The sequence below is a fragment of the Natator depressus genome, chromosome 13, assembly GCF_965152275.1.
Source record: "Natator depressus isolate rNatDep1 chromosome 13, rNatDep2.hap1, whole genome shotgun sequence".
Taxonomy (NCBI): Eukaryota; Metazoa; Chordata; order Testudines; family Cheloniidae; genus Natator; species Natator depressus.
The window spans coordinates 36994974-37022715 of NC_134246.1; the positions used below are offsets into that span (position 1 = coordinate 36994974).

Below are 27742 nucleotides of genomic sequence, written 5' to 3' on the forward strand. Positions count from 1 at the left end.
ATTGAGATTCAAAAAGTTAAAGCTTTATAGCTGGTAAAACACAAATTGTCAACATTACATGGCCAAATATATGGTGTAAACGGCCTTTAATCAAAGTCTAGTAATTACTCCAACAGCATTTTGCTTACCTTGCCTAGCTGTTGATTTTGATTATTATTGTGCAATCAACATTTACCGACATTTAACGATAAAAATTGAATCCTCCTGCAGCCTGAATTCTGCTTTGGGATCATTTTGGGGTCGAATCTGCTGCAGAAACACAATGCATTTGTCAATCCTGAATAAAGCATCGATTTTTTTTTGGCGTTCACCAAGTTGTTGGCATTGAATTTCCTTGCTTTTCTCCTTTGTTTCTCTTTGGGGGCTATAAAAGAGGGGAAATGGAGGAGAAAGTAGGAAAGCAGTAGAAAGGCCCTTGAGTCAGTATCTCTGTGAGACAGGCAGGGAGCAGAGTGGGTTGAAACCAAATATGTGGGAAATTTAGTGTGCCAGGCCCCAGGATCCACACAGATCCATAGCGGCCTCCAAGACTCTTCAGCACTGGCAATCCCCATCTCTCTCCATGGCTCCTGGCAGTGGACCAACTGGAGGCCAGTGACCACATGCAGCCTTTCCCTGGCCCACAGCATCGGCAAGCCCTTGGGCTAGCAAAGAGAGACAGAGGTTGAGACATGGTCCATCCCTGGTTGAGTCTGTTCAATGAGCCAAACCAGTGGCCATGGACTCCTCCCCTAGGTCTAGCTCTTTGTCTCTTTGCCCTTAGACCCAGCTCACACCCTCCCACCCCAACCGCCTGACACCTTCTCCCCTTTGTTCCCCAGCTCAGTCCCCACATCCCGCCTGCCGGGGTTTCCCGTGACCGGATGTCGATCATTCAGTCCTTGGGGGAATCTTGCTCCCCCTCAGGAAGCTGGGTCAGTTCCTCCTGGTCTCTGATTGGCCCAGATGCCCTATTTGAACCCAGGAGGCATTCCAGAAAGTGGCTGTGCAAGGAGGCCAGCCAGAGATGGACCCGTCTCTCGGTTCAGTCTGCCAACCCCAGCCCGGGCCTGGAAGGGCAACTCCAGTCCCGACCCCTAGCATCGGTACTTGGGCCTTGCCACCAGCTTTGCCCCTGGTATCAGCACTGGGACCCTGATCCTGGTCCCCAGCTCAGGATATCGCTCTTAGATCCCAACCTAAGGTCTGGGCTCTCTCTGGCACCAGCCCTGACGTCCCAAACCCTCGGCATGACACAGAGACAGTAGCAGGCCCACACAAAGTGAGGGTCTTTTGGGGCATGGCAGGATCAATTTGGCAGGGGGTAGTGAAACTTGCTACCACTCCTCGTGACCTTCCTCATCACTAAGGGCTGGTCTATGCCGGGGAAGCTAGTAGCTCTGGGGGGTGAATCACATTCCACTCTGGGAACAGAATCGGCACAAAGTCGGTCGCTTTTCGGGCTTGCCTACCCAGAGTGGGAGTTTAATCCAATTAGTGTCCAATGGCAACGCTCACCCCATGGAATCCAGCTAATCTTGGCAAGTTACCTGCACCCACATGCTGCAGAGGGAGGCAACCCGCCCAGGTCCCTGCCAAACTGCGCTGGGGGAAAATTGCTTGCCTGCCCCACATACGGCGACCAGCGAGACTCTGGGCCCAGGAGCAAGAACCAGCCAGAGCACCTGAGAGAGAGGATGCTTGGAGACCTCAGACCTCTGCCCTCCCTATCCAATGGCCCCTCTCCAGAAGTGGACATCCCTGGGGCTTCCGAGGAAGGTGATTCAAAAATAACTTCCCAGCATACACCGGGTGGGGAATCCCTTCCTGACCCCTGCCAGTGGCCGTCTGGAACACTGAAGCATGACCATTAGGAACAGAGGACGATTGGCTCCAAGGCTCCCTCCCCGTTATACAATTGCATTAATCCATTTCCCCAGCTCAACCTTAAATCTACTTGATTATTTGCCCCCACACCCCCTATTGGAGGCCATTCCAGCACCTCACCCCTCTGGTGCTGAGAAACCTCCTCCTCCTTTCCAGCCGGAGTTGGTTGATGGCCCGTTTGCAGCCATTTGTTCTCATGCCAGCATTGTCCTTTAGCTTCAATAGCTCTTCACCCTCCCTGGTATTTAGCCCGCCCCCGGCCTGGTGTATTTATAGACGGCAGACAGATCTCCTCTCGGCTGGCTTTTTGGTAGACTAAACAAGCCCAGCTCTTTCACTCCCCTCTCGTCAGCCCGACTCTCCGTTCCCCTGGTCGTCCCTTCTCAGTGCCTGCTCCAGTTTAAATCCCTCCTTCTGGAACGGTTGGGGCCCAGAATTGCACCCCGGATTCCAGCAGAGCCCTGGCCTTGTCCAGGGATGTCCTCACTGCCCCCCGTCTCTCCTGGAAGCCCTCCAGGATGTCTCCAGCGGCTGCTCGGTGCGGCAAGCCTCTACAGCAAAGTGGCACCACAGCCCAGCTACTGAGATAAAGATCGGGTAGGTCCGGTTCTCCTCGGCGCCGTGATACTATACGTCACCAGTTTACTCAGGCAGGTTTGCAAAGGATGAGTCTTAAATCTGGTTTGGTTCAGGCCCGCGGCAATGGGATTTTTCAGTCCTGTCCGCTTTTAATGGAGGTGTCACAATGGGGCCATCACCACCTACAGGCCATGGGGGGCGGGGCAGGGGGAAGCAGCAGAAGAAGTGGGGACCAGGGACAGCCCCTGAGGCCCATGAGTTCAGGCCCTCTTGTCCCCCTAGCAGGGTGTAGAAAAACTCAGAGCTCGTGTGCTTGCTCTTGCTCCAGAAATTAGACCACCTGCATGGAGGTGGGTGAATAGGCCACAGGTCCTTTCCCCTCTAGGGGGCGCCAGCTCCCATCTTGCCCCAGGGTGGAGGACCGGCTGGCTCGGAGGGAGGGGAATGGGACACAGGGCCTTTCCCCTCTAGGGGGCGCCAGCTCCCATCTTGCCCCAGGATGGAGGACCGGCTGGCTCGGAGGGAAGGGAATGGGACACAGGGCCTTTCCCCTCTAGGGGGCGCCAGCTCCCATCTTGCCCCAGGATGGAGGACCGGCTGGCTCGGAGGGAGGGGAATGGGACACAGGGCCTTTCCCCTCTAGGGGGCGCCAGCTCCCATCTTGCCCCAGGATGGAGGACCGGCTGGCTCGGAGGGAGGGGAATGGGACACAGGGCCTTTCCCCTCTAGGGGGCGTCAGCTCTGATCCAGCCCCTTTAAGGGGCATAAGGATACCAAGGTTGAGCTATAGGTCCAAGTAGTTCCCAGCCGCTTCTTAAAGGCACAGGTGTCCCATTCATGGTGCAAATAAAGTCCCCTCACTGGGCTGCAGTCCTGGGGCTGATGGAGCCTCTCCCCAGTCACCGTATCCCTCCACCCCAGGGGAGAGACTATTTGTAGAGCCCAAGGGTGGGGCTGTGGTAGAGGCACATGTAGGCATCACAGAGCAGGCGTCGGGCGCAGGGGGGCAGGGACTTGGGGTCCAGCACCTGGAGCTCCTCCGGGCTCATCTCCAGGTAGTCGGCCACCTCCGGGCAAGGTGTGACCCGTGGGATGTTGAATCCATTCTGGCCACCTGGAAAGGAAGAAGGGGGAAGGAAGGGGTTAAAAAGGAGAGAGGGAAAGAGAGAAGGAGGAAAAGGAGAGAAAAAGAATGAATAAAATAGAGGCGGGAGGGAGGGAGGGAAGGTATGGAAAGGGGGAGAAGATGGGAACAAGAAAATGGAGAGAGGAAGAAGGGAATGAGAAAATGGAGCAAAAAAGGGAATGAGAAAATTAACAGAGAATGAGGGAGAGGAGGAATGGATAAAGAAAACGGGAAGAGGAGAATGGAGAAATGGAGAGAGAAGATGAGAATAAGAAAAAGGAGAGAGAGGAAAAACAAAAATGGAAACAAAAGTGGGAGAAATAAGGAGTGACAAAAGCTAGAAAGAGAAAGAAGGAAAAAGTGGAGAGAAGGATGGATATAAAGGAGGAGAAATTGGGGGAAAGAAAAAGGAGCAGAAGAAGGGGAAAGTGAAGGGGAAAGACAAGTGCAAAACAGAAAAAGGAGAAAGTGGAGAGAATATAGAAAAGGAAAGAATGGGAAAGAAAATGGATAGAGAGAAGAATATAAAGGGGAGAGAGGGGGAATGGGAAAGAGAGGAGAAAATGGAGAGGGACTCATAAGGGGGAAGGGGGAAGAGATGAGACAGAAAAGAAAAAAGAGACAAAAGGAAAAGGAGAAAATGGAGAGAGTGGAGGAAAGGGAAATGAGAGAAAGAAAAAAGAAAAGGAAGGAGAAGTTGAAAAGAGAAGGAGCAAATGGAGAGAAAGAGGGAAGGAGAAGAGAGCAAAGAAATAGGTGGAGGAAAGCAGGAAGGAGAAAAGGGAGAGAAGGAAAAAACAGATGGAAAGAGAGAAGGAAAAGGGGAAAGAATGGTGAGAATGGAAGAAAAGAAGGAAGGAGAAAATGAGAGAAGGAAAAGAGGGAAGAGCTGGAGGAAATGGAGATAGGGACGGAAAGGAGAGAAAAGAAAAAAAAAGGGAAGGAGAAAAGGGAGAGAGAGAAAATGGATGGAAAGAAGGAAGGAAGACGGGAGTCTCCCTGCTGCAATTCCTGGGGTGGCCACCAGGGGCAGCCCCCAGCCACACCCCCTGCAGCGACACCGCCCCCCTCCCCCCGCCGCCCTTAAAGGGCCTGCGCACAGCTCACCCTGGCGGTCGGCCATGCTGTCAAAGAAGAGCCATTGGCCGCGGTGTGGACCGTGGCGGGCGAAGGCCACATAGTGGCTGGTCTGGATGCAGAGCGCGGCGTAGAGCTGCATGGTCTGGCGGGGCAGGGGGCCTGGTGGGGGCGGCAGGTGCTCCAGCTCTGGGGGTAGGCGCAGGGCACGGGGGTGGTGGGAGCGCCGGGCACGGTGACGGTGAACCTGGGTGGGGGGAGGGGGTGATTACAGGGAACAGCATGTCCCAGAACCCCCCCCCCACCTCCCCCAGACACCCACCTCTGCCTCCCCCACCCCCCAATACTCCCTGCATCCTCCATCCCCTTCTCCCCTCTGGCCCCCAGCGCTTCCCCACCCCCGTCGCCGTGTCTCCCCCTGGTGGCCAGCGGGCAGTACCTGCTGCCAGCAGACAGCGCAGTACTGACGGGTGCTCCCTGCCCCGATGCTGGGGTCCCCGTAGCACTCGGGACATTCGCTCCGCGCCAGATCCTGGCAGATACAGCACTCCCGGGGGGCTGTCAAAGCAGAGGTGGGTGGTCAGTCACAGCGCCAGCACCCCAGGGCCAAACCTCCTCCGCACTGCTTCCCCTCCCCCACCACCTCCCTGCACCCTGTCCTCTCCCGCTACCCCTTCCCCAACACCCCCATCGGCTGCCTGCCCCTCCTCCACCATCTCCTCCCACACCCCCTCCTTCTGACCCCTCTACTCCCCCCACCTCCTTGTGACCCTTCCGCACCACCTCTTTCTGCCCCTGCCCCTCCGTCCATCTTTCTGTGCCCCTCCCCCATTACCTTCTTCTGACCCCAACCCTCTCGCGCCCCCCGCCACCCTCCTCCTTGCTGACCCCTCCCCTTCCCCGCAAACCTCCCCCCTCCTCATTGCCCCCCCACTGCTCCTCCTTCTGTCCCCCATCCATCTCCGTCTTGCCACATTCCTCACATCTCCTGCCCCCTGCCCACCTCCTGGCTGTCCCCTCCCCCTCTCACTACCCACCGCCCCCCAGCCCTCCCCCTGGCCCCCCCCTTACTGTCCTCCAGCAGGTCAGTGAGGTCCAGCTCCAGGCTGGGCAGGATGGTGGCGAAGGCCTTGTAGTCCTTGCCATTGCGGGGCATCTGCAGGATGAGGCAAGAGGGGGCCTGACGGGGGTAGGGGCAAGAAGGGGTTAGTGTGGGGGGGCAGGAAGGGGGAATAGGGGCTCCAGCCTGCCCCCCCCAGCATCCAGCTCCTCCCCCTGTCCCCCCCGCTCTCACCTCAGTGAACTTGAGGTCACCGGCGACCAGTGACCCCTCCAGCAGCTGCTGCACTGTGGGGACCCCCCGGCCTGCCCCCCCTGCACCACCCTCCATGAAGATCTGGTAGAAGATGCAGCCCTGGGGGTCCTTGTCCGCTGACCTGGGCGGGGGGAGCGAGAGATGGGGTTAATGGGAGGCAGAGAGCGGGGGAGTGGAGGGGGAAAGGGAGGAGCTGGGGGGTGTTGGGAGGGGGGCAGAGGAGGAGCAGAAGGGGAATGTGTAGCGGGGAGATGGAGAGGGTGTGAGGAAGGGGGTTGGGAAGGGGACTTTGGGGGGAATTGTAGGGGGGGATAAGCGGGGTAGTGGGGTAGGGGGTGTTTGGCAGACAGTGGTGGGGGAGGTGGAAGCTTGGCAGGAGGGTGGGGGACAGTAGAAGGGGGAGGGGGTGGAGGGAGGGGAGACCCTGCCAGTCAGGCAGATGGGGAGGGGGAGGAGCTGGCCAGACAGGGGAATGGGGGGCTGGGGGAGTCTTACCGGATCTTAAAGAGGGGCTCCACCTTCAGCACCCGAAACAGCAGGGTGAGGAACTCCTCGGGGTCTGGGGGGGGGGGAATGCATGGGTGAGAGCGGGGACCCCCTGCTCCCCCAGCCCCCCTCCCCCAGCCCCTCCACCCCTTTCCCCTGCACCCCCAAACCTCCCCTGTGGCCCCTTCCCCACATCCCCTCCCTCTGCACCCCAACCTCTTTGCCCCATATACCCTGACCCTCCCCCCGCCACTCTCCCCCACCCCCTTCCCTGCACCCCAGCTCCTCCTGTCCCATTCCCCTCCCCACCCCACCTTTCTCCTCGCTGGTGAAGCCTGGGGAGTGTCCAGCTGCCTCCAGGACCCGCCGCAGGGACATCACCTTGGTGGCGCAGACGTAGCCGTGTCTGGGGGTGGGGGGTGGGGGGTTACCCCGCTGGCAATCTGCCGACATACCTCCCCCTCAGGCCCCTCCCCCTGGGACTCCTTCCCCCTGGACAGAACCGGCCACACCCCCAGCCTCTCCCAGAGACACCCCCTCCCTTCCTCCCTCCCCCAAACACCTCCTCACCCACAGAGACCCCCCTTACCCCCTGGAGAGACCCCCCACATCCCCCAGAGACCCCCCTCACCCTTTCATAGACCCCCACCCCCAGAGAGCCCCTGCCCCCTGGAGAGACCCCCCTCATCCCCCAGAGACCCCCCTAACCTCTCCACAGACCTCTCACCCCCAGAGACCCCTCCTGCACCCTGGAGAGACCCCCTTCATCCCCAGAGACCCCCACACACCCTTCCATAGACCTGTCACCCCCAGAGACTCCCCTGCACCCTGGAGAGGCCCCCCTTCATCCCCAGAGATCCCCCTGCCCTTGGAAAGACCCCTGTTCACCCCCAGAGACCCCCCCTGGATCCTGGAGAGACCCCCCCTTCATCCCCAGAGACCCCTCCTCACCCCTCCATAGACCCCTCACCCCCAGAGACCCACTTGCCTCCTGGAGAGACCCCCCCTCACCCCTCCATGGACCCCTCACCCCCTGGAGAGACACCCGCCCCCCGTGCTCGCACTTGCGCAGGGGGTTAACGATCTCAGTTCTCAGCAGGTCCCGGGTCTCCTCGTAAGACGCCCCATCGTTCTTGTCCGCGGGGCGCAGCAGCAGCGAGTCCAGCACGGAGCTGAAGGCGAACATGCTGTGGGGGCAGGGAAGGTCATAGAATCATAGAATATCAGGGTTGGAAGGGACCTCAGGAGGTCATCTAGTCCAACCCCCTGCTCAAAGCAGGACCAAATCCTGAATTTTTGCCCCAGATCCCTAAATGGCCCCCTCAAGGATTGAACTCACAACCCTGGGTTTAGCAGGCCAATGCTCAAACCACTGAGCTATCCCTCCTCCCAAAGGACTCCTGGGTTCTCTCTTTGGCTCTGGGAGGGGAGTGGGGGCTAGTGGTTAGAGCAGGGGGCTGGGAGCCAGGACTCCTGGGGTCTCTCCACAGTGCGGGGAGGTGAGTGGGGGCTAGTGGTTAGAGGGCGGGGGAGGTGGGAGCCAGGACTCTTGGGTTCTATTCCTGGCTCTGGGAGGGGAGGGGAGGGAAGGGGGCCCAGTGGTTAGAGCGGCCAACGAACAGGCAGGCAGGCGGGTGGGGGCTGGGAGCCAGGACTCTTGGGTTCTCTCCCTGGCTCTGGGAGGGGAGTGGGGGCTAGTGGTTAGGGCGGGGGGGGGGGGAAATCACTCACCAGAAGAGGGTGGCATCAAGGTAGCAGGAGTTGCAATGGCCCTGGATCCCTTTCTTCCAGCCCATCAGGCGCTGCCCCCCCTCTTCACCCAGCCCCGGGGGGGTGTCCTCTGGCACCCGCTCGCTGGCATAGACCCTGAAAGCTGTGGGAGGGGAGGCAGACCTGGAGTGGGATCGCTATCACTATCCCGCCTCTCCCATCCCTATAGGGAGACACCCCCCTCAGCTCTGTCCCCACCCCCCTGGGGCATTGTCCTCCACCCCCTCCAATGCCCGCCCCCCGCAGTGGCGTGCCCCCCACCTTCCATCTCTCCCCTCCGAGGCCTTCAGGGTCCTACCCAGTGAGTTGCAGCGCAGCACAGGGTTCTCAGGGGGCTGGGGAGCCCCGAAGCGGGCATCAGGCCGGCAGTGGCGTAGCTTGACGAAGAGGGCCTTGCCAGGCGGGCATTGGAAGTACCGCATCCCTCGGTAGATCCCGTCCGTGCAGCCTGAGGGCAGCGGCTCCTCCTGGAGAGAGGGGCAGGGACTGTGTCAAGTGGGCCAGGGGTCCCATAGCCCCCCATGGGATGACCCCAGGAGGGAGGCAGCTGGGGGGCCCTATAATCCTCCCATGGATTGACCCTACTAAAGATGGGCTGGGAGTCCCATACCCTGCCCCATGGGGGTGACCCCACTCAGGACAGGGTTGGGGTCCCATAAACCCCCATATCTGTCCCCTGCAGATGTCTGCCATTGTCTCACCAGCTCCAGCCCTGCAATGGTCTCCCCCACATCCGGCGGCGCCCCAATCCAGCGGATCACCCCATAGATGGGGGGGTCGTGCACCTCCACCATTGAGTTGATTTCCAGCAGAGGAAAAGCCAGCTCCTCCTCCTCTCCTTCCTCCTCCTCCCCTTCCCCCTGCTCCTCGGTGCCCCCCATCAACAGGGAGGAGGGAGAGCCATGAGGGGACCCCCATTCCGGCCTGGGTGGATACCGAATGGAGGAGGGGGATGGGGGGTCATCGAGGAGCCCTAGGGAGGGGTCATCACTCAAGGCCTTGGGGCCTTCATCAGCTTTTTCTGTAGGGAAAGGAACCAAAACAACATGGCAGACATTAATCAGATGGGGCCTGTTGGATGGCCATCTTGGCCATCAGGTATTGACCACCACTGGGATGGCCATCTTGGCCAGTGATCACTCACTGGTACTGGGGTGACCATCTTGGCCAACAGGCATTGACCGCTACAGGGGGGTGGCCATTTTGGCTGGCAGAAAGTGACCGCCATTAGGGTAGCCATCTTGGACAGCTAGTTGGAGGGTCTGGAAGGGATGTCATTATGTCCCATTGCATGGCTGGGAGAGAGGCCATGAGGGCAGCCATCTTGTTGGCCAAGAAATGCTGTTGTATCTCAGCGACCGCATGGCATGGGCAGGGCCAACGCCCCGTGCAATGAAGCCGAGCCCAGAGGGCCTCCCGTCCCTGCTGTTTACTGTAGGTCCTACCTTTATGGACTTTGGTGATTGGCAGGAGGATCCCATACTCCGGAGAGGGGAAGTGGCAGAGCGATTGGCCACTGAATTTGCCATCCCATGAGCCAACAGGCTGATCCTGGAAAATAAGGGGATTCAGGAAAGGGGCCCCCAATTATGATCCTCTCAATAAGGATCTTGCTGTCTGGTCCCACCCTGGAAGTTGGGGGTCAACGCCCTCTCACCAGGCAGATCCCCACGAAGACCCCAGCCATCTCCTTCTTGGGCAGATAGTCGCAGAAAAACACAGTGCCCCCAGGGGTGCTGTCACCCATCTTGAAGAAGACCCGATCTCCGAGCTCCAGGGGTGGAGAAGATTTGAGGGGGTCCCCTGTGGCCAGCTGGAGCCTGGTGCATGCCCGGCGGCTGCCCCGGGGAGCCATCAGGGGGCTGCACTCGGCCCCCTCATCTGGCTCAATCCGGCTCACAGGCACAAAAACCCCACAGTTCTCCCGGCATGAGAAGAACTTCTGGCCTCTGAAGGAGCCGTCGGTGAAACCCTTCCCAGCCGCTGATCCCTGAAGAGGAACAGAATAGGGTGGTTGACAGGGATGCCTGATACAGTCCCCTACCATGAGGCCAGATTGGAGCTGGCACCCCCTAGAGGGGAAAGGCCCCATGTCCTGTTCCCTGACCCCTGAGCCAGCCAGTTCCAGATTGGAGCTGGTGCACCCTAGAGGAGAAAGGCCCCATGTCCTATCCCCCACCCCCTTTAGCCCACCAGGCCCGGGTCAGAGCTGGTGCCCCCTAGGGGGGTAAGATGTCATGTTCCATTCCCCCCAGTCCAGCCAATCCTTGACTGGAACTGGCGCCCCCTAGAGGCTCCCCCTTCACTCACCACCAGCTCCACCCCAAAGATGACTCCAGCCTGCTCCTTGCTGTCTCCCATGGGTCCCCGGTAGCGCAGGACACCCCGGACCTTCTCCCCGGAGGCCGAGGTGATCTGGACCCGGACCCGGTCCCCTGGGCGCAGGGCCCCCCGCGTGCGCAGCAGCCCCTCCTGTCTGAAGAGCCCCAGTCGCTCGTCCCCATTGGTCACGGCCTGCAGCATCCCGGCTTGCTCTTTGCTCAGCTCCCGTGCAGCCCGAGCCGGCACCTGCACCATGGCCTCCGTGTCCAGCAGCTTGGCCCAGAAGGGGCAGTCCAGAGCGGGGGGCTCGCCCGCCTGGCTCACGAGACTGCCCCGGGGCACCTGCCCCCCACCTTCCCCAGAGAAATCCTGCAGCAAGATGAAGAACCGGCGTGGCCGCATGGTGATGGGGGGGTGAGACCTGGAGGTGGGAGAGAGGAGATCAGAGAGGGGCTGACTGCGGGGTGAGGAGAGCGGGGGAGACTGGGCTGAGGGGCACACCCAGGAGGGAGGGATAGCAGGTTGGGGGGGCATTAGGAGGGGATGGGGGACACCAAGCTGGGGAGCTGATCCGGAGAAACCAGTATCCTGGAGGGGAGGGGGGAGACCAAGCGGGCGGAGGGTATCAGTGGGGGAGACCAGGTTTAGGGGGTAATTGGGGGCAGCCAGGGCTGAGGGGTCAATCCCATCTGGGAGGCAGGGGAAAACAGGCTGTGGGGGGAGGTCAATGGGTGGGGGGAGAGACCGGGCTGAGCAGCCCGTGGGTAGGAACAGGAGTGGGGGAACCAGGCGGGTGGGGGGGGGGGCGTGAGGTTGATCTAGGAGACGGTCAGTGGGAGAGACCAGGCAAGCTGAGGGGAACATTGGGATGGGGGGAACTCAGGACCCCAACACCAAGGGAGTCTATGATCCTGCTAGGGGCACGGGCCGCGGGGGCCCATCCTGCTCTGGGGGCACGGGCCACGGGGGCCCATCCTGCTCTGGGGGCATGGGCCATGGGGGCCCATCCTGCTCTGGGGGGACAGGATGTCCCTGGGTACCCGACGGAGAAGACCATCTCTGAGACTCGCCTGTCGCCCGTCATCCCCGTCCGGATGTCATCAGTCGTGGTGGGGTTTCCCCGGTGAGCTGGAGCACAAGGGATGGAGGAAGAGAGAGAGAGAGACAGTGAGAGAGAGAGAGAAAAGAAAGTTCAGAAAGAAAGGGAAGGAGACAGAGCCAGCCGGGTGGGAAGAACCTCAAGCCCGCAACTGCCCTCCCCCTCCTTCGCCCCTCGTCCTCCAGGAAGTCTTCTTCGTTCCCCCACTCCCTGCCTTGCCAGAACAGGGGCCGTGGGGCCAGGGAGAGTGGGCGAGGAGCGTCCCAGCTCTCCCCCACCCCTTAGGGGACTCGTGTGGGAACCCTGAAAACAACAAAAGAGGAAGTGGCAGAGGCTGGGGGTGGGGCTGGAGAGAAAGGGGGTGTGAATCAAAGGGGTGTGATGAAGGGGAGAGGAGCCAATGAGGATGGAGAGGGGTGGGGAAAGAAAGAAAGAAAGAAAGAAAGAGCAGGCTGGCTTTATGGCAGTGGGGTCTAGTGTTTGACACTATGAAAAGGGGGTTTCTGTCTGTCTGTTCCAGCCACTTCTGGGGGGCAGCAGCCCTGCTCTGTGTATGACAGAAGGCAGGGGGTGGGTCTGGCTCAAGTGGATGGACCATGCACAGTCTCTGACCCACACGCCTGTGCCCCACTGATGTGGAGCTGCACTGGGTGGTCCTGCGGGGGATGCAGACTATGCCATGGCAGCCACAACTCCCGTTCCCAATCCCAGTATCACCCCTGCCCCTGTTGCCCAGCCACAGGGCGGCACTGTGCCCTGCCGGGCACCCGTCTCCTGGGAGTAACCCCTTCACTGGGCCGGGGCCCCAGCAGGACCCCCATGGCTCTGCAGAGGCAGTCCCCCCGGCCTCTGAGACAGGGACTTTAGCCAGCCACCCCTCTCCTCTGCGGGGCTCCGCTCAGCTGATCCAGCCCAGATGAACCAGGGCTGGGATCCTTGTGAGCCCAGGACACCCAGGGGGTACCGGCAGCGATGGCAGACATACTCCCTGCTTCACGTGGCATGCCTTGTCGGCCTGACCTTGGGTCCCCCACAAAGGCCAGGGTTGAGATAAAGGCTCCTGGGAGCCACGCGGACCCTGAAGTCCCCTTGGCTGGTCCTGGCTCTGTCCCTCTCCCCTTAGTGCCAGTGGTCCAGGTCTCCAAATGCCCCGGTCTTCACCCCGCCACACAACCCTTTGGTCTCCAGCTGGAAGCTTTGTCCTGGGGCAGCAGAGGTTGGGGGCGGGGAAGGGGCGGCTATACTGTATAATGGGACTAGGGGGCAGCAGAGGGTGGGGGCAGGGAAGGGGCGGCTATACTGTGTAATGGGCACCAGGGGGCAGCAGAGGGCGGGGAAGGGGCAGCTGTACTGTATAATGGGCATCAGGGGGCAGCAGAGGGTGGCGGTGGGGAAGGGGCGGCTGTACTGTATAATGGGCACTAGGGGGCAGCAGAGGGTGGGGACGGGGAAGGGGTGGCTGTACTGTGCAATGGACACTAGGGGGCAGCAGAGGGTGGGGACGGGGAAGGGGCGGCTGTACTGTGTAATGGGCACTAGGGGGCAGCAGAGGGTGGGGGCGGGGAAGGGGCGGCTATACTGTATAATGGGCACCAGGGGGCAGCAGAGGGTGGGGACGGGGAAGGGGTGGCTGTACTGTATAATGGGCACTAGGGGGCAGCAGAGGGTGGGGACGGGGAAGGGGCGGCTGTACTGTATAATGGGCACTAGGGGGCAGCAGAGGGTGGGGACGGGGAAGGGGTGGCTGTACTGTGTAATGGGCACTAGGGGGCAGCAGAGGGTGGGGACGGGGAAGGGGTGGCTGTACTGTATAATGGGCACCAGGGGGCAGCAGAGGGTGGGGACGGGGAAGGGGTGGCTGTACTGTATAATGGGCACTAGGGGGCAGCAGAGGGTGGGGGTGGGGAAGGGGCGGCTGTACTGTATAATGGGCACTGGGGGCAGCAGAGGGTGGGGGTGGGGAAGGGGCGGCTGTACTGTATAATGGGCACTAGGGGGCAGCAGAGGGTGGGGGCGGGGAAGGGGCGGCTGTACTGTGTAATGGGCACTAGGGGGCAGCAGAGGGTGGGGGCGGGGAAGGGGCGGCTGTACTGTGTAATGGGCACTAGGGGGCAGCAGAGGGTGGGGAAGGGGCGGCTGTACTGTGTAATGGGCACTAGGGGGCAGCAGAGGGTGGGGGCGGGGAAGGGGCGGCTATACTGTGTAATGGGCACTAGGGGGCAGCAGAGGGTGGGGACGGGGAAGGGGCGGCTGTACTGTGTAATGGGCACTAGGGGGCAGCAGAGGGTGGGGACGGGGAAGGGGCGGCTGTACTGTGTAATGGGCACTAGGGGGCAGCAGAGGGTGGGGACGGGGAAGGGGCGGCTGTACTGTGTAATGGGCACTAGGGGGCAGCAGAGGGTGGGGGTGGGGAAGGGCGGCTATACTGTGTAATGGGCACTAGGGGGCAGCAGAGGGTGGGGACGGGGAAGGGGCGGCTGTACTGTGTAATGGGCACTAGGGGGCAGCAGAGGGTGGGGACGGGGAAGCGGCGGCTGTACTGTATAATGGGCACTAGGGGGCAGCAGAGGGTGGGGACGGGGAAGGGGCGGCTGTACTGTGTAATGGGCACTAGGGGGCAGCAGAGGGTGGGGGTGGGGAAGGGGCGGCTGTACTGTGTAATGGGCACTAGGGGGCAGCAGAGGGTGGGGGCGGGGAAGGGGTGGCTGTACTGTTTAATGGGCACTAGGGGGCAGCAGACGGTGGGGGTGGGGAAGGGGCGACTATACTGTGTAATGGGCACTAGGGGGCAGCAGAGGGTGGGGGCGGGGAAGGGCGGCTATACTGTGTAATGGGCACTAGGGGGCAGCAGAGGGTGGGGACGGGGAAGGGGCGGCTGTACTGTGTAATGGGCACTAGGGGGCAGCAGAGGGTGGGGACGGGGAAGGGGTGGCTGTACTGTATAATGGGCACTAGGGGGCAGCAGAGGGTGGGGGTGGGGAAGGGGCGGCTGTACTGTATAATGGGCACTAGGGGGCAGCAGAGGGTGGGGACGGGGAAGGGGTGGCTGTACTGTGTAATGGGCACTAGGGGGCAGCAGAGGGTGGGGGTGGGGAAGGGGCGGCTACACTGTGTAATGGGCACTAGGGGGCAGCAGAGGGTGGGGGCGGGGAAGGGGTGGCTGTACTGTTTAATGGGCACTAGGGGGCAGCAGAGGGTGGGGGTGGGGAAGGGCGGCTATACTGTGTAATGGGCACTAGGGGGCAGCAGAGGGTGGGGTGGGGAAGGGGCGGCTATACTGTGTAATGGGCACTAGGGGGCAGCAGAGGGTGGGGGCGGGGAAGGGGCGGCTATACTGTGTAATGGGCACTAGGGGGCAGCAGAGGGTGGGGGCGGGGAAGGGGCGGCTGTACTGTGTAATGGGCACTAGGGGGCAGCAGAGGGTGGGGGCGGCTGTACAGTACAGTGGGCACTGTGGGGGGGCAGGTGCTGATAACTCCCTGCAGGCTTGTGGCGGCGGGGGGCGGGGGGAGAGAGTTTGTCACTCTGCCCCCTGCTGGACATGGGGGACCTACGTTGGCAGGTGACATTCTGAGGCTGAGATTTGTCCTTTCTGGTCCTTTCCCCTCTTCTTTCTTTCTCCGACACACCCTGGGGAAGCGGACGGATCGGCGCGGAAGGGCTGGGGGAGTGCGAATCATCTGCGGGGGTCGGGGGGGTGGTAAAGGAACTGGGGGAGGAGTAAGGAGGGAGAGTTCGGGGGGCGGAAGGGAGGGCGGGGCCTGCAGGGAAATGGGTGGGGGTGTTGGGGCCACTGGATTAGAGAGGGTTAGTCAGATGGGGGAAGAGCTGCGGTGGGGGGGGGTAGAGGAGAAGTGGGGGGCAGGAGGGGAGCCTGGAAGGGAACCTGGAGGGGAAGTGAAGGAGCACGTGGGGGGTTGGAGAGTAGGGAGTTGGGGGAGGGGTCTGAAAGGAAATGGGGGGTCGAGGCACCTGTACTAGAAGGGGTGGTGAGATGGGGAGAGAGGCTCAGGCCGGGGCTATGGGGGAAGGGAGGCTGGGGGACAGAGCTGGAGCAGAAAGGGGGCATGGTGGGGGCAGAGTGGGAAGTAGGGGAGAGGCTCAGGTCCGGTTCTGGAAGGACAGTGTGGGGGCTGGAGGGCCAGGGTTTGGCGAGACGGGGGGGAGGGGTCTGCAGGGTTGGGGTGCAGAGAGGCCAGGGGAGGGGGGTGGGGATCTCTGAGATGCAGGGCTGGTGAAGGGTGGGGTTCAAGGGCAGCACCGCCCACCCAGCTCGGGGGCGAGGCCTTTGATCCCCCCCAGGGGCCCCAGCCGGCCCAGACGCTGGGATATCGATTCAGGCTGGGCCAGGCCCGACGTTTGGCCCCGATCCCAGCCCCCCAAGCTTGGCCTGGTTTCCATTAGTTTAATGAGAACGAGGGAGACCAGGGCTGTTCTGGATTTTCTTAACCACGTCATTTAGTCGCTGGTCATGGCAAAGGGAACCTGAAAACATTAACCCCTCCGGGGCTGAGCTCGCAGGGGCTGCGGGTCAGGAGTGAGGGGCACCAGGAGATCTGGGTGGGGACCCTCCTAGACCAGAGGTCTTCCATCCCACTGGCTATTTCCAGGGGCAAAGGGAAGGGGCTGCAGCAAGCCCATTCCAGTTGCAATGGGGAAGTCGCTCCCGGTTTTCCAAGCAGCCCACCCCGAGGTCTGCACAGGCCACGGGGCGGACTTGGCCACCACCCCTCTTTGGACTGCTTCACCCAGCCACAGGTCAGAGCAGAAACCAGAGCGGATCCCCAGACTGAACGGGAATGGGTTGCAGAGACTTCAGCCGCCTGCTGACCCTGGGGCCGGCTCGGAGCTGGCGCCCCCTAGAGGGGAAAGGACCCATTCCTCACCCCCTTTGCCAGCCAGTCACCAGCGCCCCCCAGAGGGGAAAGGCCCCATGCTCTATTCCTCACCCCCTGGAACCAGCCAGTCCCCGCCCTGGGGCCGGCACGGAGCTGACGCCCCCTAGAGGGGAAAGGACCCATTCCCCACCCCCCTGAGCCAGCCGGTCCCTGCCCTGGGGCCAGAACGGAGCCGGCGCCCCCTAGAGGGGAAAGGTTTCCATCGCACTTGGCTTCTCCTTCCCTTTTCAAAATCAGACTCTGTCTCTTTAAATCTCCAGATGGGGGAGACCCGACCCAAATGCATTCTACCGGGGAGGGCGGGGCTCCCCGGGCAGCCATCCAATCGGCACGGGGCGGGTTGTTCCATCCGGAGGGAGACGGGGTGGAGGGACGACAGGAATGGATTTATTATTTTTCCAGCTTTAATAGGTTTGTGGGCGGGGCCTTAAATATGACAGGCTGAGGGGGCGGGGCTGGGACCAATCACAGGAAGGCGGGAGTGGGGGGCGGGGCTTGGAGGGGGAATGTGGGCGGGGCTTGGGGAAAAGTTTGGGACAACTTTTTTTTTTGAGGGACGTTATAATAAAGGTCGAAAAATTGAGGCGAGGGAAGGAGGGAGAGAAGGAAGATCTTGCCCCCCCAGTGGAATAAGGGGGTGAAGGTTTATTGGGGCGCCCCCTAGGACTTCCCATATATCCCACCCTATTGGGGGACGCCCCCCCCCCAGTCGACCCAGCCTCTCCCATGGGGGCGGCCAGCTGCGAAGACGAGGATCTGGAGTTCAAGCTGATCTTTGGAGAAGAGGAGAAGGACCCCCCGGGAATGGGGGTGTCTCTGGAAGGTGAGGGATGTGGGGTTTGGGGGGGCTGCTCTTAAAGGGCCAGCGTGGGCTGGGAGAGAGTATTAAAGGGCCAGCTGGATTTCTGCTCTTCCCTGGCTGGAGGAGGATGGAAAGTTTTGCCCTATTAAGGATGAGGGGGAAGGGGGGGGCTCGGTTTCCACACACACACACACACACACACACACACCCCTTCTGGTTTCTCACGTTATGGGAAGAGCAGCTCCCTGGGATGGATGCTAAGAGCCTGGCAAGGGCTACGGGTGGCCTCTCTGCCGGCCCCAGCCCCGGACCATTCTGCCAGGGCACTGCTCTTGGGAAGCTTGCAGCCCCAGAGTACCACGCAGACCCCCCTCCAGCTGGGGCACTGCTCTGGGGAAGCTTGCAGCCCAACAGTACCCCACCACACGCTCCCTCCAGCTGGGGCACTGCTCTGGGGAAGCTTGCAGCCCCAGAGTACCCCCCCACGCACGTCCCATCCAGCTGGGACACTGCTCTAGGGAAGCTTGCAGCCCCAGAGTACCCCCCCACGCACGTCCCATCCAACTGGGGCACTGCTCTGGGGAAGCTTGCAGCCCCAGAGTACCCCCCCACGCACGTCCCATCCAGCTGGGGCACTGCTCTGGGGAAGCTTGCAGCCCCAGAGTACCCCCCCACGCACGTCCCATCCAGCTGAGGCACTGCTCTGGGGAAGCTTGCAGCCCCAGAGTACCCCCCCACGCACGTCCCATCCAGCTGGGGCACTGCTCTGGGGAAGCTTGCAGCCCCAGAGTACCCCCCACTCACGTCCCATCCAACTGGGGCACTGCTCTGGGGAAGCTCGCAGCCCCGGAACAGCCCAGCCACGGGGGGTGGGAAGAGAATTCCCTCGGGTGTCTGTCCATCAGGTCCCATGCTCTCCAACCCTGTCCTGCCACATACACACACACAGATCCCCCCAGGCTGTGAGGAACATGGTGGTCTGTCTGTGTGTCCTGCCCCGCCATCCGTCTGTCTGACACACAGTTTTAACTAGCGCCCTCAGACTCGTACTCCCCCCCGCCCCCATTCCTGGCCCTGTGCCCCACGTTCCCATGGCGACCCAGGCCTTGCCAACGGAGGCGAGTGCGCCTTTAATTGGGTTCATGTGTCTGCCCCCTCCCATCCCAGGCCAGGCTGCCCCACTCCACAGGGTGGGGGAGAGTCTCAGGCCCCGGAGCTGGTGCCCAGTTTATCAAGTTTCCAGACCCTGGTCATTGGGGGGGGGGGGTCTGCAGCCCCCTGACCCCAGCCCCTTCTAGCAGGGGGTGATGTGAGGAGTGGGAGGGGCTCTGGCTACTCCAGTCCCAGCAGGGGGCGCTGTGGGTGCGGGGGAGGTCCCGGGCAGCCCAGCCTCACGGCTCTTGGGGTTCCCGTGTTGCTGGACACATGGCTGGGGCGAAGGTGTCTGACATCACAGACCCAGAACCCCTCCCCCGGCCAAGAGCCCACCCGAGGAAAGGGGCAGAGACGGGGCCTTAAATGAGAAGCAGGTGTGTGTCGGAGCTGGCAGTTGGATTGAGATCACGTTGCTTTGTGTCTCTCCAACTCTTTGTGTTTTCGTGGGAAGGCGGCTTTCCTGCCGGTGGTTTTCAGCACAGACGTTTCTGCCCGCAAGATTCCTGGCCCTCTTGTCTGGGGCCCCATGGAAATGCCACGGCCCCGGGCCGGACGGGAACCTGGCGTCCTCCAGGGTGCAGCCTTGTAAAGGGGGGAACACGGGTCACTGCCACTGCGCTAGGGCTTTTGTGGTGTGATAAACTATGTTGCTGCTGCCCTCTACTGGAGAGAGAGAGAGACAGACCCCAGCCTACTACTGCTGGTTTCTGAGGGTGTGTTAGAGAGAGAGAGAACAATTTACTACTGATGTGTGCGAGTCCCTGCTGCCCCCTGGTGGAGAGGATGAGCCCTGCTGTGTGCGTGTCGCTGCTGCCCCCCTGGTGGAGAGGATGAGCCCTGCTGTGTGCGTGTCCCTGCTGCCCCCGGTGGAGAGGATGAGCCCTGCTGTGTGCGTGTCCCTGCTGCCCCCCTGGTGGAGAGGATGAGCCCTGCTGTGTGCGTGTCCCTGCTGCCCCCCTGGTGGAGAGGATGAGCCTTGCTGTGTGCGTGTCCCTGCTGCCCCCCTGGTGGAGAGGATGAGCCTTGCTGTGTGCGTGTCCCTGCTGCCCCCTGGTGGAGAGGATGAGCCCTGCCACCATCCCTGCTCCATCTCTCCTCCTCTCTCCCCCCACAGACCTTGACGCTGAAGACCTCCCTCCGTGTTGCACCCTGGCCTTGGGTGACCCACCGGCCTATGCCTCCCCCCTGGGCATCCCCTGCCCGCCCCGCCTGGTCGGGGGCCCCCGGGCCGGCATGCACTCCCCCCCGCCCCGCCCGGCACGGGATGACACCTTCGAGAGCCAGCCGGCACGGTGGGTGCGCCTGGGGGCTGACGCCCGCGTCCTGGAGTGCCCCAGCATCCAGATCACCACCATTTCGCCCAGCGCCGAGTGGGACTGCTCCCCACGCGACTACCTGCCCCTGGAAGCCCACGGCAGCTACCGAGAGGCCCCACCGGCCTCCGGCTTCTTCACCCCCAGCCCCGCCAGCAGTGGCAGCGCCTCCCCCTGGAGCTTCTTCTCAGACGATGACGGGGCAGGCGGTGACGACGTGGAGCGGGAGCTGAACGAAGCTGCCGCCCGCTTTGCCCTCAGCTCCCCCTGTGGTTCGCCCAAGCCCTGGGCCGGGCTGGAGGAGCCCTGGGGCCTGTACCCTGCCGGGCGGGGGGCCGAGGATGGCTGGGTGGCCCTGGCACCCCGCCCGGCCTCGCCCTGCGGCAAGCGGCGCTACTCCAGCTCGGAGACCCACTCCTCGGCCTCGCCCTGCCTCTCCCGCCGCGGCAGCCTGGGCGACGAGGGGGGCGGGGAGGGGGCGGAGGGGGCAGGTGGGGAGGGGCCGCCCTACGAGGCTGCCGGGCAGCACCCCCCAGCTGAGAGCATCCCGCAGAAGGCCCGCAAGACCTCCACTGAGCAGACGGTGGCGCTGACGCGGAAGGAGGAGGGATGCTGCAATGGTGACGACGGGGGGTTTGGGGCGGCCCGCAAGGAAGGGATGGACTATCTGGCCGTGCCCTCCCCACTGGGCTGGTCCAAGGCCAGGATCGGGGGCCACAGCCCCATCTTCAGGTACCAGCTACTAAAGGACCCCCGCCCACTGCAATGGGGCCAGTGCCCCCTAGAGGAGAAAGGCCCCACTCGCCTGCACCAGCCAGTCCCCACCCTCAGGCAGGATCCCACCCGGCGCCCCCTACAGGGGAAAGGCCCCGTGCCCCATTCCCCACCCCACTGCTCCAGCCAGTCCCATTTTGCCAGCTGCTCCCCGGGCTGCAGCTGCGGCTGGCAGCGGTTCCATTGTATAATAACAAGCTGTCAAGCTGGCCCCGCGGCAGACGGGCCCGTGTCTCCTGTTATAGATCCCAGAGCCCGGCTCAGCACGCCCGGTGGCAGCTGCCGTAAACACGGCTCCTGGCAGCACCGCACCTTCCCTCTTAAGGTAAACCCCAGGATGCTGCAGCCTGGGCTGCGTAGGGAGTGCCCCCTAGGGAGCCCCTGTGGCACAGCACCCCCTCGCACTGTGGGGGGAGGGGAGAGCGCCCGCTCCGGAGCCCCTGGCCTCATTCCCTGCAGCACAATGTCCCCTGCTGAGCCACCCTAGACCTACCCCCTGCCCCTACAACACAGCCCGCCCCCAGCACCGCATTGGGGCCTGCACTGGCAGTGAGAGGAGGGTGCCCCCTACTGAGCCCCCAACCCTATTCTTTGCAGTGCAATGTCCCCTGCCCCACCCCTAGCAACACGGCACCCCTTAGCGCTGCATTGGGGCCAGCATTGACAGTGAGGGGAGCGCACCCCCTTATTGAGCCCCTGCAGCACTGGGGCCAGCACTTAATGGGGGGGGAGCCCCAACCCCTATTCTCTGTGGCACAGCGCCCCCTAGTGCCAGCACTGATGGCCAGGGCAGAGGCCCCCTGCCGAGCCCCCCACCACACACACTTCCTGCAGCACGGCGCCTCCTAGAGGCCAAGGTGCCATCCAGGACACCTGTCTTCTTCTCTGCCCTAGGTCATCCGCTCTGCCTCCCTTAGACTGGCCCCTGCCCAGCCAGTATGAACAATACGAGCTGAAGATCGAAGTTCAGCCCCGGACCCACCACCGGGCCCATTACGAGACCGAGGGCAGCCGGGGTGCCGTGAAGGCCGCCCCAGGGGGTCACCCTGTGGTGAAGGTACCTGAGCTTCCTTGGAGGCATCCCTGGATTTCACCCCATTAGCCCCATCTCCAGGCGTCCCCAGTGGCCCCTGGGCTGGGGGGGGGGTGACAGGGGTTGGATCCCCCAACCTGTGACCCCAAGTTTCTCATGACTATGGATGGTGGCGTGGGTGGTTACGGAGCAATGGGTGCCACGGCAGGTGGGTCGCAGGAATGGGGGGAGCAGGATGGGGGCGACAGAGACAGGAGGGGTGGGGACAGCGGCCTCCTCGGCCTTCCTTCGCTAGCGCCCTTCTCTGCTTGCTCTGCGCCCTTCGCCTTTCCGTTTCCTTCTGCTCCGCTCCTTCACTGTCCTGGCTCTGCTCCGGCTGGGTCCCACCAGGCCGGCCTGCTTGTGAGGGGCTCTGTGTGACAGTGGATCTGCAGGGGGCGGGGAGGGCTGGAGGGGGTCACATCCCCCTCTCATTGCAGGCCGCCCCCCCCACCCCCCGCCTGCCGGCTGGAGCTGCGGGGGTGGACTGGGAGTGCACATGCAAGGGTGCCCTTTCCCACGCTCCAGACCAGGGACAGGCCGCGCATGCGTGTGTGGGTACACAGACACACACTCACACCCAGCAGGGCTCAGCCCTTCCAGCAGGGGGCAGCAGGTGTGCGCGCACGCACACGCACACACACACCCACACACACAAAGATCAGTCTTAATTTGTGAAAGGCAGAGTATGCAAAAGAGAAACAGAGTGTGGGGGAGGGGTTGGGGAGGATGGAGGGGTTGAGGGGTGGGGGCATGTGGGGGAGCGGCTCCGGGGATGGAAGGGAAGGGTTTTTAGAGGAGGGGCTCTGGGGGTTGAAGAAGTTGGAGGGGAGTGGTTTTGTGGGGGGGCTTTAGGGGCGGGGGCTGGAGGAGGTAGGGTGGTAGGGGAGTGGAGGGGGTGTTGGGGGCTGGAGGCAAGGGAGATCCCCTGTATCCTGGAACCTCACCCCAGTTAGCACCTCCCATCTCGGACTCGTGCGGGGGAGCTTGCCCCATGAGTCCTCCCCACCCCCCGAACATTCCATTTCACCCAGGTCTGGGGGGGGAAAGGATTTTTCCCCCTTGTTTCTGTTCCAACCCAAATCGAGTCCAGCTGTGCATCCCGTCTCCTGATTGGAAACAGCTGGGCCCGCCCTGGGGGAGACCACCAAACCGCTGGCGTCGCCCCACCCTGGCTGGGCTGGCGTCCAGACTCTGAGAGCTGTGGGGGGGACGAGGCACACGATGGGGCTCTGAGAGAACCCAAGCTCCCTCAGGGGTGGGAAACTGAGTCATGGGGTGGGGGGCATTTGCCTGGGATCCAGTCCAGGCATGGTCCTTGGCAGGAAAGCCAAATCCCTGTCTGGACAGCAAAAGGAATCCGGTCTGGGTTCCCCCAGACTCCTTCCCTATTCCCCATGGAGGGGGCACCTGGTGTGTGTTTCCTCCACCCTCTCTCCCCATTCCCTGGGGGGCTAATCCAGTCCAGGTTTCCCTAGCCCCCCTCTCTATTCTGCATGGAGGGATCCAGGCCAGGATTTTCATGTCACCCTCCCATACTTCTCCTTGGGAAATCCTGGCTGGTGGATCACAGGCTGAGCAGATCGGGCCCCTGATTCCTGATTGTCCTCCCCCTTCTCCCCCTCCCTCCTGGCAAGCTCCTGGGCTACGACGAGAAGCCACTGACCCTGCAGATGTTCATCGGCACAGCCGATGAGCGCAACCTGCGGCCTCATGCCTTCTACCAGGTGCACCGCATCACGGGCAAGATGGTGGCCACTGCCAGCTACGAGACCATCCTCAGCAGCACCAAGGTGCTGGAGATGTCCCTGCTGCCCGAGAACAACATGGCGGCCAAGTGAGTTCCCTGGAGAGCTGCTTCAAGATTTTCTCCCCATCCCAGGGCAGTGCCACCCAGAGTCCATTCCACAAGGAGCGGAGATCTGCTTCTGGATTTTTTTTCCCATCCCAGGGCAGTGCCACCCTGCGTCCCTTCCAGGGGGTGCAGGGATCTGCTTCTAGACTCCATCCAGAATCCATGCCAATGGCAAAGGAATCCAATTCTGGTGTCCCCCACCCCACCCTGCCCCATGAAGATTGGACCAAGAGTCCATTGCAGGGACACAGGGGATCTGGTTCGGGGTCTTCCCCTCATTCCCAGGGGAGGCAGCATCCCAAAGTCTAATCCAGGGGACGCAGAGATCCAGGCCCAGGTCTTCTCGTCCTCCAGGGGGTGGGAGGTGCCTCCAGAGATCATTCCAGGGTATAAAGGGATCCTGCTCCCAATCTTCCTATCTCCACAGGGGCTACACAGCAGAACCCATTCGGATGGGCACAGAGATCCACTTCCAGGCCTTTCCCTTCCCCAAAGGCTGTAGCCCAGAGTCCAGTCCTGGGAGGCAGGGGGTGGGGTGGGGAATCCAGCAGCTGCACCCCAGAGGCCAATCCAGGGAGCTCTGGGATCCAGCTCTGGGTTTTCTCCCTCTCCTGGTTGACCTGCACCCCAGAGTCCAATCCAAACAACACAGGGACCCGGTTCTAGGTTTTCCAGACCCAAGGGCGGGGGCTGAAGTGGTACCAAGGGCCCCATTCCAGGGTCTGACCTGCCCCCCACACACCAGGGGGCCCCCTAACCCTGCCTCCCTTCCCCAGCATTGATTGCGCGGGGATCCTGAAGCTGCGGAACTCGGACATCGAGCTGCGGAAGGGCGAGACCGACATTGGGCGCAAGAACACCCGGGTCCGGCTCGTGTTCAGGGTCCACATCCCCCAGGGCAATGGGAAAGTCGTCTCCATCCAAGCGGCCTCTGTGCCCATCGAGTGCTGTGAGTGGCCAGGTGCCAAGGGGTGCTGTGGGCTAGCCCAGGGCTATGGGGTTGGTGCCACCTATGGGCCCCACTGGGGGCCGTGGTGGGTCAGCCCAGGGCAATTGGTTGGTGCCACCTAGGGGCCCCGCTGGGGGCTGTGGTGGGTCGAACTAGGACTATGCGGTCCACACCCACTACAGGCCCCACTAGAGGTCACGGGGTGGGGTGGGGGGTGTCTGTCCATGGGGCTGGGCACTCACCATTGACCCTCTCCTGCCCCCAGCCCAGCGCTCGGCGCAGGAGCTCCCCCTGGTGGAGAGGTGCAGCCTCAGCACGGGGTCGGGGCGCGGGGGCGAGGAGATGGTGCTATCTGGCACCAACTTCCTGCCTGACTCCAAGGTCGTCTTCATTGAGAGGGGTCCCGGTAAGTGTGAGCCCCACCCCCACCATCTCCTCCTTGCCCCCTGCACTTGGGAAGCCCCCTGGGAGCCACAATCCCTCCCCCCACCCCACTGGGACCCTCCCAATCCCCTCTTCTCCACCGTCCCTTCTGTGCACCCTTATGCCCAGGAGACGCTTGGACCTACAATGCCTCCGCTCCCTGCACTTGGAGAGATCCCCCCCAGGACCTTCCCTGCCCCCCTCCCTTCCCCCTTGCTCCACTCCTCCATGGCCTCTTCTCCAATAACCTCTCTCCTTTCAGATGGGAAGCTCCAATGGGAGGAGGAGGCCTGTATCAACCGGCTCAAGAGCAACGAGGTGAGAAAATCCCAGAGCGGATCCACCCTGGGGGAACAGGATGGGGGACAAGGGAAGTCCTGGAGCTGATCACCCATGTGGAAGCGGGGTGGGGAATGGGGGAAATCCTGGAGTGGATCGACCCTGGGGGAGTGGGGTGGGGGTGCAGTAAATCCAGGAGTGGATCGACCCTGGATCTGGATTCCTGGAACAGATTCCAAATTTCAGCCCCACCCAGGATGAGGGGATTTTGATGCCCCCCCTCACCCGAATTCCCTCCCCTGCCCTCCAGACCACGCTGACCCTCACAGTCCCAGAATACAGCAACCCACAGGTGGCCCGGCCTGTCCAAGTCTATTTCTACGTCTCCAATGGGCGGCGGAAACGGAGCCCAACGCAGACCTTTAAATACCTGCCCGGTGAGTGGGGTGGGGGGAGGAGTCGTGTAAATGGGGAGAGGGGAACGAGATGGGGGAGGAGGAAGGAGAAGAGGTTGGGGGGGCAGCGATTGGGGGTGTGATTCCCACCTGGCCTCATGGTTAGTCGGGGGGAGGGGCAAAGATGGCAAATAGACAAGGAGGGGGAGGGAGACAGCAGGAGAAGAGGGGAGGGGTGCTGTTTGATGGGAAGGATTTGGGGCAGTTCCCTCCCCCCGCAGTCTCTGACTCTCTCTCTCTCTCTCTTCCCCCTCCGTCCCCACAGTGATCTTCAAGGAGGAGCCACCCCCCTCCTCCCCACTCCGCAGCTTCCCCCCTGGCCCCTCCTCCCCGGTGCCCCCTTGCAGTCCCCCCTACCCCCCCGAGGGCCCTGGGGACATGGACATTTCTCCCAGTCGCCCCCACTTCCCTTGCTACCCTGATGACTCCCCCTACAGGGCTGGCTACTCTCCCTCCCCTGCGGCCTTTGGGAGCCCCTCCCCATATCCTGATGGGCCCCCACTGCTCCCTTTGACACCCCCTTATCACCGCTGCCTGGCCACTGAGCCCTCCCACCACTACCCACACACGGAGCAGTATGGGGGGGCTGGGCTGACGGTGCCCTCCCACTTCCATCCGTTGGGCTACCGGCCCCCACACTTCCAAGCCTCTGCCCAGCTCACCCCCCCACCACTGTCGGAGGGAGCCGGGCCCCCCAACTGGGGGGATCCAGAGTCGGGGGAGACTGAGGAGGTGGAGAAACCCAGGGGCAGCGGATACCGGGCGGCTTTCCGTGACAGCCTGCCTGTCCAGGGGATCACGCTGGAGGAAGGTAACGGGACTTTTCCCCTCTAGGGGGCGCTGGCTCCCACCCGGCTCTAAGGCAGGGGACTGAATCATAGAATACCAGGGTTGGAAGGGACCTCAGGAGGTCATCTAGTCCAATCCCCAATTTTTGCCCTGATCCCAAATGGCCCCCTCAAGGATTGAACTCGCAACCGCAGGTTTAGCAGGCCAATGCTCAAACCACTGAGCTATCCCTCCCCTGGCTTGATCACAAGGTGTAGAATAGGATGCAGGGTCTTTCCCCTCTAGGGGGCGCTGGCCCCGATCCTACCCCAGGACGAGGGACAGCCTGGCTCATGGGCTAGGGAATGGGACATGGGGCCTTTCCCCTCTAGGGTGCACTGGCTCTGATCCAGCCCCAGGGCGAGGGTCTGTCTGGCTCAGGGGGTTCCCCTAACTCTGGTTTCCCCTCTCTTTTCTCCTAGTGACCGAGATCATTGGCCGGGACCTGAGTGACTTCCCGGAGCCGCTCTGTGAGGGCAGAGGGAGCTGAGACCCTGGTTGCTCCCGGGTCCTTCCTGGCCTATCCAAGCTCTGTCCATCTCATTTCTGTTCATCCATCTGTCCAAGCTCTCTGTCCATCAGTCACACCTCCAATCATCCATCCATCCAAGTTCTCTGTCTGTCTGTCCAAGCTCTGTGTCCGTCGATCACAGCTCCGTCCATCCATCCTAGCTCTCTGACTGCCTGTCCCAGTTCTCTTTCTTTCTACATCCAGGAAGGATGACTCTGAAGTCCCCACTCCTACCCCCTGGTCTCCTCCCCCAAATGCCCCTGCCATCTGGGCTTCACAGCATATGCCAGATGCAGGGTGAGGGGGCCCCTGGACTATATCACCCCCGTTCTCCACCTCCCTCCTGGAGCTATTTTCCTATCAGGCAAAAATACCCAACCAGGGGAAGGGGGATATTCCTATCCCCTCTGTGTGAGCCCACCCCCATCAATTCAGCAATGGGGGAGGGGGGCAGATGTGGCTAATGGTGGGGAAGTGGAGGGGAGTTTGAGCCATCAGATTTTGCAGGGTATACGAAACACACACACACACACCCCATGGGGTAAAGTAACTCTCCAATAGAGTGGGGGAGGAGGTTCCACCCCATGGTGTCACATGGAAGCCCCTTCCCTAAATCTCCCTCCCCCACCCCATGGGGACAAGAAGGCATTACTGACTACAGTGGTATTGTTGGGGGGCACGGGGAGAGGGGTATCTGTGATAATATCCAGTTTTATACCATTTATTTTTTCTCCTTTTCTTTGAATCCTGGTTTGTTTTGTAATGAAATGAATTGATTAAAAAAACAA

General features: G+C 62.0%; 2 protein-coding genes across 3 annotated transcripts; one reads left to right on the forward strand and one right to left on the reverse strand.

Annotated features, from left to right (window-relative positions):
• On the reverse strand, positions 1 to 11951 carry LOC141996979 (ubiquitin carboxyl-terminal hydrolase CYLD-like). Of its 2 annotated transcripts, XM_074969268.1 has the most exons (15): positions 11612 to 11950; positions 10530 to 10962; positions 9877 to 10209; positions 9665 to 9770; positions 8921 to 9240; positions 8518 to 8686; positions 8181 to 8322; positions 7514 to 7636; positions 6764 to 6855; positions 6459 to 6522; positions 5943 to 6084; positions 5720 to 5828; positions 5088 to 5206; positions 4679 to 4895; positions 1 to 3559 (listed from the first exon to the last, which is right to left on the reverse strand). In XM_074969268.1, the coding sequence occupies exons 1-15, from the start codon at positions 11623 to 11625 to the stop codon at positions 3375 to 3377; spliced, it is 2568 nt and encodes an 855-aa protein (XP_074825369.1). In that variant the 5' UTR covers positions 11626 to 11950; the 3' UTR covers positions 1 to 3374. The 2 variants fall into 2 exon arrangements, with proteins under 2 accessions (XP_074825369.1, XP_074825370.1); XM_074969269.1 differs by lacking the exon at positions 5943 to 6084 and having other exon boundaries at positions 11612 to 11951.
• NFATC4 (nuclear factor of activated T cells 4) lies at positions 2187 to 27688 on the forward strand. The gene is made up of 11 exons (XM_074969271.1): positions 2187 to 2463; positions 17248 to 17361; positions 19610 to 20540; positions 21477 to 21639; positions 23292 to 23491; positions 24286 to 24458; positions 24724 to 24864; positions 25144 to 25199; positions 25471 to 25597; positions 25881 to 26426; positions 26866 to 27688. The coding sequence occupies exons 2-11, from the start codon at positions 17265 to 17267 to the stop codon at positions 26931 to 26933; spliced, it is 2502 nt and encodes an 833-aa protein (XP_074825372.1). The 5' UTR covers positions 2187 to 2463; positions 17248 to 17264; the 3' UTR covers positions 26934 to 27688.
• The last annotated feature ends 54 nt before the right edge of the window (positions 27689 to 27742 follow it).

Excerpts from the sequence above, each read along its gene's own strand:
- LOC141996979 (XM_074969268.1), bottom strand. Across the intron at positions 6,856-7,513 it reads ATCGTTAACCCCCTGCGCAA|ACACGGCTACGTCTGCGCCA; the intron begins GTGCGAGCACGG and ends CCCCACCCCCAG. Across the intron at positions 5,207-5,719 it reads CACTGACCTGCTGGAGGACA|CCCCCCGGGAGTGCTGTATC; the intron begins GTAAGGGGGGGG and ends CTGCTTTGACAG.
- NFATC4 (XM_074969271.1), top strand. The coding sequence starts at position 17,265 with ATGGGGGCGGCCAGCTGCGAAGACGAGGATCTGGAGTTCAAGCTGATC. Across the intron at positions 20,541-21,476 it reads GGCCACAGCCCCATCTTCAG|GTCATCCGCTCTGCCTCCCT; the intron begins GTACCAGCTACT and ends TCTCTGCCCTAG. Across the intron at positions 24,865-25,143 it reads CTTCATTGAGAGGGGTCCCG|ATGGGAAGCTCCAATGGGAG; the intron begins GTAAGTGTGAGC and ends CTCTCCTTTCAG.